Here is an 11695-nt window from a genome sequence, read left to right as displayed (position 1 = left end):
TTTTGAAAATGTTCCGGAAGGTCTGACACTTTTATATATATCTTAAATTAAAGCTAATGTAATATACTTTATTATGAAAATAAAAAAATTACGTACTTTATTTTGTCTTCATGGTGAAAACGGACATCAAAGTTAATAAAAAAATACGATTTTTGTAAAAAAATTCTTTTTTATATATTTAACTTTATAAAGCTATAACTTATTGAAAAGTGTATGGAGCAATACAATTTTTTTACGAGAAATTATTGGCTTCGATGCGAAGCTGAGANTTTTTACGAGAAATTATTGTTTATAATATTTCTGTCCATTTTTGATTCAACATACTTAATTTTAATCAGGATATAAATAAGGAATAGCAGATCATGCAGCTTTTGGAATAGTTCACCAATTTTTTAAAATTAAACACTATCTAAAGATTTGCATCGAAGCGTTTTTTATGATAGTGATTTTAATCACTGTCAAATATATACTTGATCCAACTATGCCACGTCACCACTATGCCGTGACTTTTTTATGTATATAAAGAAATCAACGAAATATACTTGAAGAGTGAATGTGTCAAACGATCTATGTGCCAAAAAAATATTTGTTCAGAAAACACAAAAAACATCACAAATTAAAAGTTTTCTTATAATTTGGTATAAAAATATATGTTATGCTATATTTACACTATATTAATAGCCTCGTAAATTTCTATTATTTTATTTTGTCATTTCATATTAGTATAAATTAAACATTTGCTAATGACAGTTCCAAGTGCCAAGTATTATAATATTAAAGTTCCAAGTTCCAAATAATGTGATAATATTATCGTTCCAAGGACCAACATTTTATTATAGATAACAGAAAATCATTCTTTATTTTATTAAGACTTCATATATATTTTTATAAAATATGTAAAAAAATCAACACTTTTTTTGAGTATCACAAATTGAAAAATAAATGTACAAACTTAAATAAAAAATACTCTTAATCTAACATGACATTGTCAGTAAATCTCAAAACGTAAAATAAAATTTTTTCTTCATATAAAAATGTAACAAGAAAAGAAAACAGTAGCTTTCTTGAGTATCACAAATTGAAAAATAAATTAACAAACCTAATAATAATTTAAAAAAAAATCTAGATTAAACATAATTAGAACATAGCAACATCATAATAAATAGCAAAAAAAATTAATTCATGACGTTATATTTTTATAGAAGTTTCTGTGCTTATCAGGTAAAAAAGGAATCATGGCCAACAAATCTTTTTTCTTCTCTGACGATAATGTGGGTTTCGGTATAGGTATAAACGTTTGATTTTTAAGTTGGTCTACAGTAGCATTTCTTTTAAAAACGTTAAAATCTTTCCAAAGTTCTTCATCTGAAAATGTTTTTTTATAATAGATTTTTTTGGGAGTTAGAGATAAAACTTTAATCATCGAACATGTAGAAATTGGAAACTTGGTTGCGTTAAGACAATTGTTAGCAATGTCTTTAAATGAGAAAAAGTTGTTTTCATCCATCGGAATAACTCGAAATGGATTTGTCAACTTCGCTGCTCTAACCATTTCTTGTAAATCAGAAGGAGTGAAATTTTGAAAAACTCTACGTCTCTTTTCGATAATAGCGAAATCACGATCACAAGCCAAGAAAGAGTGTTTATCAAAAATGTTTGTATAATCTCATCAAATATCCTCATATTTATTAAATATAACATCAAAACTACTAACGTTTTATTTTTATTTTGCTCAGTACAGTTGTCTGACCATATAATTAGTTTTTTGCGATTTATCATATTTTCGTTTTTGTTAATAACTTGAAAAAGACAAGAAGCGATTTCTGAGCTTCCACGAGAAGCAATACTTTCATCCCACATACACATAAAGGCTGTATTGCTGTCACCGAGATGTATTCCAAAGTTATAACAACTAAGTTGACGCTTTCCTGAATTGTATTATTGCTTTTCCTGGTCGCATACGATTTTCCACTAATTCTTTTTTTAGTCTGATCATTTCTTCTTTTTTTACCACTTCGTAAAATATGTATACTTTCAGTATCCATAATAACACAATTAAACATGTTAATGAAAAAGAAAACTTAACGAACACATTAACACCAGTATTATTTTGAAATATAACGTACTATATCATAATATTGTTATCATCAAACTATTATATTCGCCCAAGGTACTTAGAACGTACAGGTAACAATGGGCATGTCTCACAAAACAAATACAATCTATGAACGCAATTTTGTACAAGTAAAAAATTTAATTGACACTTGAAACACATACAAGATTGTGACCTTTGGCTCATAGAACATAAATCAGAAATAAAACAATTTTTCAATTTTTTGGCACATAGAACGTTTGACACATTCACTCTTCATTTATTGTATTCTTATGTTCATTGTGTGGTCGACTGATATGAATGATAAAAAGATGAATCCTCTTATCAGCATAGCAGTCGACACACATGATATAGTTAGTGTATTACAAATTACTTATTTTTTGCAATTCTTAATTAATATTATAATTATTATTGTGGTTGCTATTTAGTGAAGTAAAAACTTCTATTCTTGTTTTATTTACATTTCTGGTAATGCTTTTCTTTTATTTGTTAATGTATAAAAAAATAAAATATAACTTTACATTTCAGTACAGAAACGTAACTTGGGTTTTTATTAAAAAAAGGAATTAATAAACAGGATTATAAAGATCATTATATGTATTTAAAAATATAAAATATAATGTATAACACAAAATCCATACATTTTTCCTACTTCTGTGGTGTTTTAACTATAATTGTTAAAACCAAAACTACTATTATGAAAAATACTATTATGATTAAAGTTAGTTCATATACTAGACTGATGACATTTTTAACTTAATCAAAAAATTAATAGAAAAAAAAGTTAATATGATATGGAACATTTAAGTAAGTCTTAGGAAAAGCGTATTAAATAAGTAAAATGTCAAACAAAATAAATACGATTAATGGTTAAGATAATATATTTAAAATATAATATAGCTAACTTAAATGAATACACAACTAAAAATATGTACGTATATAAAATAAAAATAATTATATATTATTAAAATAATTTAAATTACAGAAACCTAAATTTGACAGCCATTTTCTATAGCATAGTTCAATATATAAGAATAATCATTTCGAATGGCTTCTTCCATAGTATTTCTACTCCATGGACAATTATTTTCATGAGCATATTTTAAGCAAATAAATTGACCATTTGTAGCACAAAGCCTAGTTGTGCTTTCGTCCCACTCACATCCATTTTCATGAGCATATTTTAAGCAGTCGAAATGACCATTTGCAGCAGCTCCACTCTTTGTCCCTTCATCCCATTTATAACCATTTTCATTTGCAAATATCAAACAGTTAATACAACCACTTGCAGCAGCTTCCCTTGTTGTGCCTTCGTCCCATTCACAACCATTTTCACAAGCATATTTTAGGCAGTCTGAATGTTGATTTGCAGCAGCCACTCTCGTCGTACCTTCAACCCAACTACAACCATGCTCATGAGCATATTTTAAACAGTCTGAATTGCCAAACATAGCAGCTGAAACTATAGTAACATCATCCCATTTGCAGCCATTTTCATGAGCATATTTTAAACATTCTAAATGATCATTCTCAGCAGCAACTTTTGTTGTATTATCAGCCCATGGACAACCATTTTCATGTGCATATTTTAAACATTCTAAATGCCCATTCGCAGCAGCAATTCTGGTTGTATCTTCATGCCACTCACATCCATTCTCGTGTGCATATTTTAAATATACCAAATGGCCATTTTCAACTGCATCTTTTATTGATTGCTTATCCCATTTACATCCATTTACAGTAGCATACATTAAGCATTCCATATTATCGAAAAATACAGCTGCTATAGTTGTAGTTTCATCCCATGGACAACCATTTTCATGTGCATATTTTAAACATCCTAAATACCCATTTGCAGCAGCAACTCGTGTTGTATTTTCATCCCACGGACATCCATTTTCGTGGGCATATTTTAAACATTCTAAAGAATTGTTATTAGTAGCTAATCTTGGTGTATATTCATCCCATTCGCATCCTTTTTCGTGTGCGTATATTAAACATTCTAAATGTCCGCCATTAGCAGCAGCTCTTGTTGTTTTGTCATCCCATGGACATCCATTTTCATGTGCATATTTTAAACATTCTAAATTCCCATTTGCAGCAGCAATTCTTGTTGTATCTTCATAAAATCCACATCCATTTTCGTATCCTAATTTTAGATATTCAAAATTGTTATTTTCAACAGCACCCTTCATTATTACTGTATCGCATTTACAACCATTTTCAAGAGCATATTTTAAACAATCTAAATTCCCATTTTCAGAAGCAACACTTGTTGTATTTTTATCCCATGGACAACCTTTTTCATGTGCATATTTTAAGCATTTTAAGTGACCATATTCAGCAGCTGCTTCTGTTGTTGTATTATCCCATGGACATTCATTTTCATAAGCATACATTAAGCAGTCTAAACAGCCGCTTGCTGCAGCAGCTCTAGTTGTAGATTCATCCCAATTACAACCATTTTTGTGTGCATATATTAAACATTCTAATTCTCCATTTGTAGCAGCGTAAATAGTTGTGGCTTCATGCCATTTACAACCATTTTCATGAGCATATTTTAAGCAATCTAAATGCCCTTTTGAAGCTGCAATGCTTGTTGTGTTTTCATCCCATTCACATCCATTTTCGTGTGCATATTTTAAATATTCTAAATTTCCATTTTTAGCTGCATGATTTGTGATTGATTTATCCCACTTGCATCCTTTGACATTAGCGTATATTAAGCATTCCATGTTACCAAAATATGCAGCTGCTATCGTTGTACTTTCATCCCATGGACAACCATTTTCATGAGCATATATTAAACATTCTAAATGACCACTTGCAGCAGCAGCTTGTGTTGTATCTTCATCCCATGGACATCCATTTTCATGTGCATATTTTAAACATTCTAAATGACCACTTGCAGCAGAAACTTGTGTTGTATATTCATCCCATGGACATCCATTTTCGTGTGCATATTTTAAACATTCTAATTCTCCATTTTTAGCAGCAGCCTTTGTTGTATAGTTATCCCATGGACATCCATTTTCGTGTGCATATATTAAACATTCTAATTCTCCATTTGTAGCAGCGTAAATTGTTGTGTATTCATGCCATTTACAGCCATTTTCATGAGCGTACTTTAAGCATTCTAAATGTCCATATGCAGCAGCAATTCTGGTTGTATCTTCATGCCAATCACATCCATTCTCGTATGCATATTCTAAAAATCCCAAATGGCCAATTTCAACAGCATCCTTTATTGATTGCTTATCCAATTTACATCCATTTACATTAGCATATATTAAGCATTCCATGTTACCAAAATATGCAGCTGCTATCGTTGTACTTTTATCCCATGGACAACCATTTTCATGTGCATATTTTAAACAATCTAAATACCCATTTGCAGCAGCAACTTGTGTTGTATTTTCATCCCATGGACAACCATTTTCATGTGCATATTTTAAACATTCTAAATGCCCATTTGCAGCTGCAACACTTGTTGTATTTTTATCCCATGGACAACCTTTTTCATGTGCATATTTTAAGCATTTTAAGTGACCATATTCAGCAGCTGCTTCTGTTGTTGTATTATCCCATGAACATTCATTTTCATAAGCATACATTAAGCAGTCTAAACAGCCTTTTGCTGCAGCAGCTCTAGTTGTGCCATCATCCCAATTGCATCCATTTTCGTGGACATACTTTAAGGAATCAAAATTACATTGATTAGCTGCTTCGATTGTTGTTCCTTTATCCCATGGACATCCATTTTTGTGTGCATATATTAAACAATCTAAATTATTATTTATAGCTGCAGCCAAAATTGTGCCATCACTCCACGGACATCCATTTTCATGAGCATATTTTAAACATTCTAAATTTCCATTTGCAGCAGCAATTCTCGTTGTATCTTTATCCCAATCATATCCATATTTGTGTGCATTTTTTAAATATTTTAAATGCTTATTTGTTGTATCTTTAGTAGTCGTATGTTTATCCCAATTACATCCACAGTTGTAAGCTAAATTTAATGGTTCTAAGTTACCATTTGAAGTCGCTAAATTCGTAGCATCATTTTCATATTCACATTTTTTTTCGTTATCTGAATTTCTAATATCATTTGCTAGATGAGATTAATCATTAATTAATTTATGGCGTTCAAAATTTTATCTTAAATATAATATAATAAAGAATTTGATAGTTCTATAGTTTTTTCAGTTCCTTAAAAATTATGACCTAAGATGTAGTTTTAGCAACCAATTATATTATCATTGGGTGTACCTCGCTTATGCCCCTATTATTAAATCATCTTGTTTTTTGGATAACGAATCTACCTGATTTCAAAATAAATTTAATATGAATTTTTACTAAATTTTCCAAATATAATTTAATTTAATCTTTTTTAAAAAAAAAGTGTTTGTTACTTATAAATAAATTTACTAGTCTACAAGGAATTTTCATCAGAGACCAAAATATACTTTTATAAACTCATTTTTACACATATTTCAAATCTACAATAAAAGTTTCGCATATCAAATAAATAACAATGAAATCGTTCTAATTAATATGACATATTTATATTTGATTATTACGTTATATATGAATAATCAATAAATTTGTTTTAATTGAAAATAAGTTGAAAATTGTTTACTTTTTATACGCATATTTAAGTATTGATCCTCCCCGTTGTATAAAGGGTAGTGACCAATTAAAAAAAAAAAAGTACATCAAATGAAAGAGGTAAATAAATAGTATTTTTCGTAAAATAAATGTATTAATCCATACATTTTTCAAGAAGTTATAGCATTATAAACTTAAATATATAAAAAAGAATTTTTTTACAAAAATTGTATTTTNATTTACGAGGAACGAGGGAATTTTTTTCAATTTTTGAGTTTTTTTTACTTTAGCTTCGGGCCACTACCCACATAGCAATGAAATATTTCTATAATTTTCTTAGAATATTTATATTTGATATTAAAATATTTCTAGAATGTAACTAGAATATTTTGAAATATTTACTTTTCCTTATAAGTTAGAATTTTACCTATATGGTAATATAAAAATATATTTTAACTATAATAAAAAAAACTTTTTAGGATTTTAATTTTCACAAAACAATTATAAGATATAATCGCGCTGATAGAACTAAAAAATTTTAACTAGATAGTCCTGCAAATAAGCACACAAGGGTTTTTTTATTGTCCCTGACTTACCTAGCTTAATTGAATTAGGTTAATTAATATTGATTGTAACTAGAGAAAACAGCTGTTTACTTATTATGGATTTAGGAAGATGTATATATAATACATAAGTATTATATAACTAGATACCAATAACATCCAAGAGTGTAACTAAAGAATGCAAAGGTTTACATTTATAATATTTAAAAATTATATTGATAATATATTCCACAAATATTTCGATTAAAATATTCTATATTTATTTTAATTAATATATTTTCATAATATTTATAAACAAATATTTAAAAAGATATTTTTAAGCACGTTGAAGAAATATTTTTAGTGTAATATTCAGTAATTATTCTCTTTAATATATTCTCAAAATATACATAAACAAATATTTAAAAAAATATTTTGTGAGTATATTATATAAATATTTGAATAGAATATTTTTTATTATATTTATGAGATATTGTTACAATAATTGCTTCAAAATATTTTAAAAAGTATTTTGTAGAATATTTTGACAATATTAATATATCTAAATTGCTATGTGGGTATCGTTGTGCTTGATTAATGTATACTTAAAAAATGAACAGTTAATATAGTGACAACTTCAACTTAATATAGTTATTATTTAAAGGTTTTTAGTATTGTCAAAATATGCTGGAATACTCTGTAAGAATATCTTTATAGCTAATTTTAAACATTTACTGTATGCATTGTTTTAAAAATTACAGGAATTAATATGAACAGTTAATTAAATTAGAAGCATAGAAAATATAAAGTAGAATTACCTTTGTTAAATGAAAAAAAGGAAATTATCAGCAAAAAAGTTATCATTTGGCAGTTCTAGAATGAAATAAAAACATTATTTTAAGTTCAATTAAACACTTCATATAAAGTGTATTACTTACCTTCATTTAGCTCTAAATGTTATATTAATTATAAATATTTAATTTATATTCTGAATAACTAATGAATATTATTTTATTAACTTGGTATATATATATATATTTATATAAAGAATCACCAACATAATATATTTATTTTTTTATTTTATAAAAGCATCTTAAGTAAATAATAAAATATAAATTTAAAAATAATTATTATTTTTAGTCAACTTATATACATGTAAAAAAGCTGGTCAAATCTGGATTGTATAAAACTTTCTTCATTTGAATGAAAAACTATAAAAAAAAATACGGGTTTATATTTGTATCTATCAAGGTAATATAAAATTTAACTGTACTTTAAGGATGTGTTAATAATAAAAATATATTCAAAAAATCTTATGTTTATAACATAAGCATATATGATAAGTTGACAAGGAAAACAAAGGTATTGCTTTTATATTTAAAAGTACATACAATTATAAAATTCAAGTCCAATTTATTGCTAAGACACATTTATTTTTAGTTATTTGAATTTTTTAATTTCAGCTTAGATTCGATAATCTAAGAAATCGACTAAAAAAAATAATAACATTTCTGACAACATATTATTATATTTTTATTATTACTAAGGTTTCAATTTAAGAAAATTATAAATAAGGATTTCTACCCACTTTTTTTTACACGATCGATATTACTGTGGACCGCCCTGGAACTGCCGTTAGACATTACTTCAGAGTGGCCCACGTCGTCTCTATAATTCACACCACCACGTTGTGAATCAGTCCGAAATTAATCAATTGCAACATGGTGTGACCCCCTCTCGTTAGCCGGATCCAGAGTGGGAACCGTTAGTGAGTGTTGGCAAAATAATTCACAAAATCAAGAACCTAAGGCACCGGCCTAAACCAGCGCTCCAGGTCCTCCTGTGCCGGGCGGCGTGGCTGCCTCTATCTCAGACGTTCCGTTTCCTCCTGTTTCAAGACGTATTCGGCAAATGCTTGGACAAGCATCCACGCCTACAGGTTCCCCAACATCAGGTCTACCGTAGACCCGACTCGGAACGCGGAACCTAGTCGGGACTCCAAAGAGTCCCGCTCCTGGGCCCACGCCTCGCACCGGAAGAGGGTGTGAAGAGCGCCGTCAACCTCTCCTGGCGATCTGAACAGTGATCACTTGTTGACGCGGCTGCTTTGCGAATACGGTTCAAATACTTGTTAAAGCAGCCGTGCCCGGACAACACTTGGGTGAAACGATAAGTCATTTCTATGATTAAGTCCGGTCCACCCACCTGTCCAATCGATCGGGTCCTATGAGGTACCTGGTCCACACAGGATTCTCCTATCGTTCCTATAACATATCAGGATTCGTTCCTACTCCTGAAGGAACGAAAAATAAAGAACTAACTACATATTATTATATAGTTATTTGAAAGTGATATATTTCTTTTTATTAGAATTTAAAACTCTCCTTTGAGAAAATGAGCGTCTTAACAGATTTAAATCACTTTGTATACACAAAAATAATTTCTATTCCCTAATTAAGTTTAAGTTCAAGTTTATCATTATTTAGAAAAGCAGCTAGTAATTTAACTCGGTTCACTAATTAAACTAACTAACTTATATAAGTATCTTAAATTAAAGTTCCCTTAAGTTATATAGAACTATAAGCTGTAATTTATTTGTGTATATAATTTTTGAAAAAAAAAATATTCTCCTTTATATTTGAAAGTATATTATAAAAGTCAAATTTATATTTATATAAAAGATGACAAAGTAATGTAACTACGGAGCCACAATAGTATATTTTTTTCTTTGTCCTTCAAATTAAATGTTGTTCAATGATAAATGTATGCTAATTATTTTAAAAATATCAAGTGTCAGGTTAGACAATTTTGTACACAATTAATGTTTAAATATATTACAACGGTATCTTATAATTAATTATGAGATAACGTTGTACTTAATTCATTTTAACTATATTCCACATTTAAACGTTTATATTTTAATGTTTTTACTATTGAAAAGTTATTAAATTTTATTTTTGTTTAACGTTACTACATTTTTACGCTAAAAAGTGTTAAAAATATAATTCACTACTATAAATAATTTTTATTATGGTTAAATGACTATTTGTTTCATAGAATTTTTAAATATAACATTTGAAAAAAATGTATTTTTGTCTTATTGAGCATTGTTTAATGTTATGAGTTGTATTATGTTTAATAATACATTTATTGATATTACATATTTTAGCTTCGATGCAAAGCTGAGAAGGTATTAATTTTACTTTGATGTGTTTTTTTTGTGTCTGTTACCACTTTTTCTCAGCTCTCACCGAACCGATTTTTTTCAATGATACGTCAAAAGATCACAAATTGTATCTAGTCGAAGACATTACCCTGAAAAATCAAAAAATTTCCCTCGTTCCCCGTAAATGGGGGAAACCTCCAAAAAAATTACAAATTTAAAGATTTTTAATTTTTGAAATTTTTTTTACTTAACACTGTCATAACTTTTTTAAAAATCAACAAATCAATATAATTTTTTTTTTTTTTTTTATAGATGTTTGATGTATTCACCTACCATTCGGTATATTTTTTTTTATAAATTTGATTCTTTACCTGCACAAAAGAGGAGATTCAAAAACAACTTTTTTAACTTAACTTGTGAAAGTGTTCCAGAAATACTGACACTTTTATATATATCTTAAATTAAATTTAATATAATATACTTAATTATACAAAAAAAAAATTATCGGACTTTATTTTGTCTTCATGGTAAAAATGAACATCAAAGTTGATATAAAAAATAGGATTTTTGTAAAAAAATTCTTCTTTATATTTTATACTTAATAATGTTATAACTTCTTGAAAAATGTATGGATCTATACAATTTTGTATGAGAAATATTATTTATATACCTCTTTCATTCAAATTTTTTTTAAATTGGACCCTTAATACAGAGGGGGGGGGGTTCAAAACATAAAAATGCATATAGAAAGTAGAACTTGTTCAACTTAATTTTTGAAAGTGTTCCGGAAATACTGACACTTTTATATATAGGTTAAATTAAAACTTAAGTAATATACTTTAATATTATAAAACAAAATTTTGGACTTTATTTTGTCTGAACGGTGAAAATGGCTATCGAATGCTATTTTTGTGTGAAAATTCTCGATTTTATTTTTAAAATTTTTAACTTTATAATGCTATAACTTATTGAAAAGTGTATGGATCAACACAATTTTTTTATGAGAAGTAATATTTTTTAATAATCCCTTTTTCATTCGACATACTTTATCTAATCAAGATATTAATAAGGAACTAGCAGATCATGTAGCTTTTGGAATAATCCACCAATTTTTTAAAATTAAATACTATCTAAAAATTAGCATCGAAACGTTTTTTTTTTTATAGTGATTTTAATCACTGTCAGATATCATTATACTTGATCCAACTATGCCATGTCACCACTGTGCCGCCACCCCCCTGTACTGGGTTTTAATTTTTTTTT

At 27.9% G+C, this 11695-nt stretch overlaps 1 protein-coding gene across 1 annotated transcript; it reads right to left on the bottom strand.

The window, feature by feature from the left end:
* Positions 1–3102: 3102 nt before the first annotated feature.
* Positions 3103–8210, bottom strand: LOC126894466 (uncharacterized). The gene is made up of 5 exons (XM_050665517.1): positions 8205–8210; positions 8085–8139; positions 5995–6227; positions 5403–5805; positions 3103–5321 (listed from the first exon to the last, which is right to left on the bottom strand). The coding sequence occupies exons 1-5, from the start codon at positions 8208–8210 to the stop codon at positions 3103–3105; spliced, it is 2916 nt and encodes a 971-aa protein (XP_050521474.1).
* Between the last annotated feature and the right edge of the window lie 3485 nt (positions 8211–11695).

Source organism: Daktulosphaira vitifoliae, unplaced genomic scaffold (genome assembly GCF_025091365.1).
Source record: "Daktulosphaira vitifoliae isolate Bord-2020 unplaced genomic scaffold, ASM2509136v1 Scaffold_1, whole genome shotgun sequence".
Lineage (NCBI taxonomy): Eukaryota > Metazoa > Arthropoda > Insecta > Hemiptera > Phylloxeridae > Daktulosphaira > Daktulosphaira vitifoliae.
The sequence above is the reverse complement of the archived record's forward strand: the minus strand, read 5'-3'. Positions and strand labels throughout refer to the sequence as shown.

What these genes read in the sequence shown, in the direction of transcription:
- LOC126894466 (XM_050665517.1), bottom strand. An exon ending in CTTTTTTTCATTTAACAAAG is followed by an intron (nt 6,228 to 8,084) that starts GTAATTCTACTT and finishes AATCTCATCTAG; the next exon opens with CAAATGATATTAGAAATTCA. An exon ending in ATACAACGAGAATTGCTGCT is followed by an intron (nt 5,806 to 5,994) that starts GCAAATGGAAAT and finishes GATTCCTTAAAG; the next exon opens with TATGTCCACGAAAATGGATG.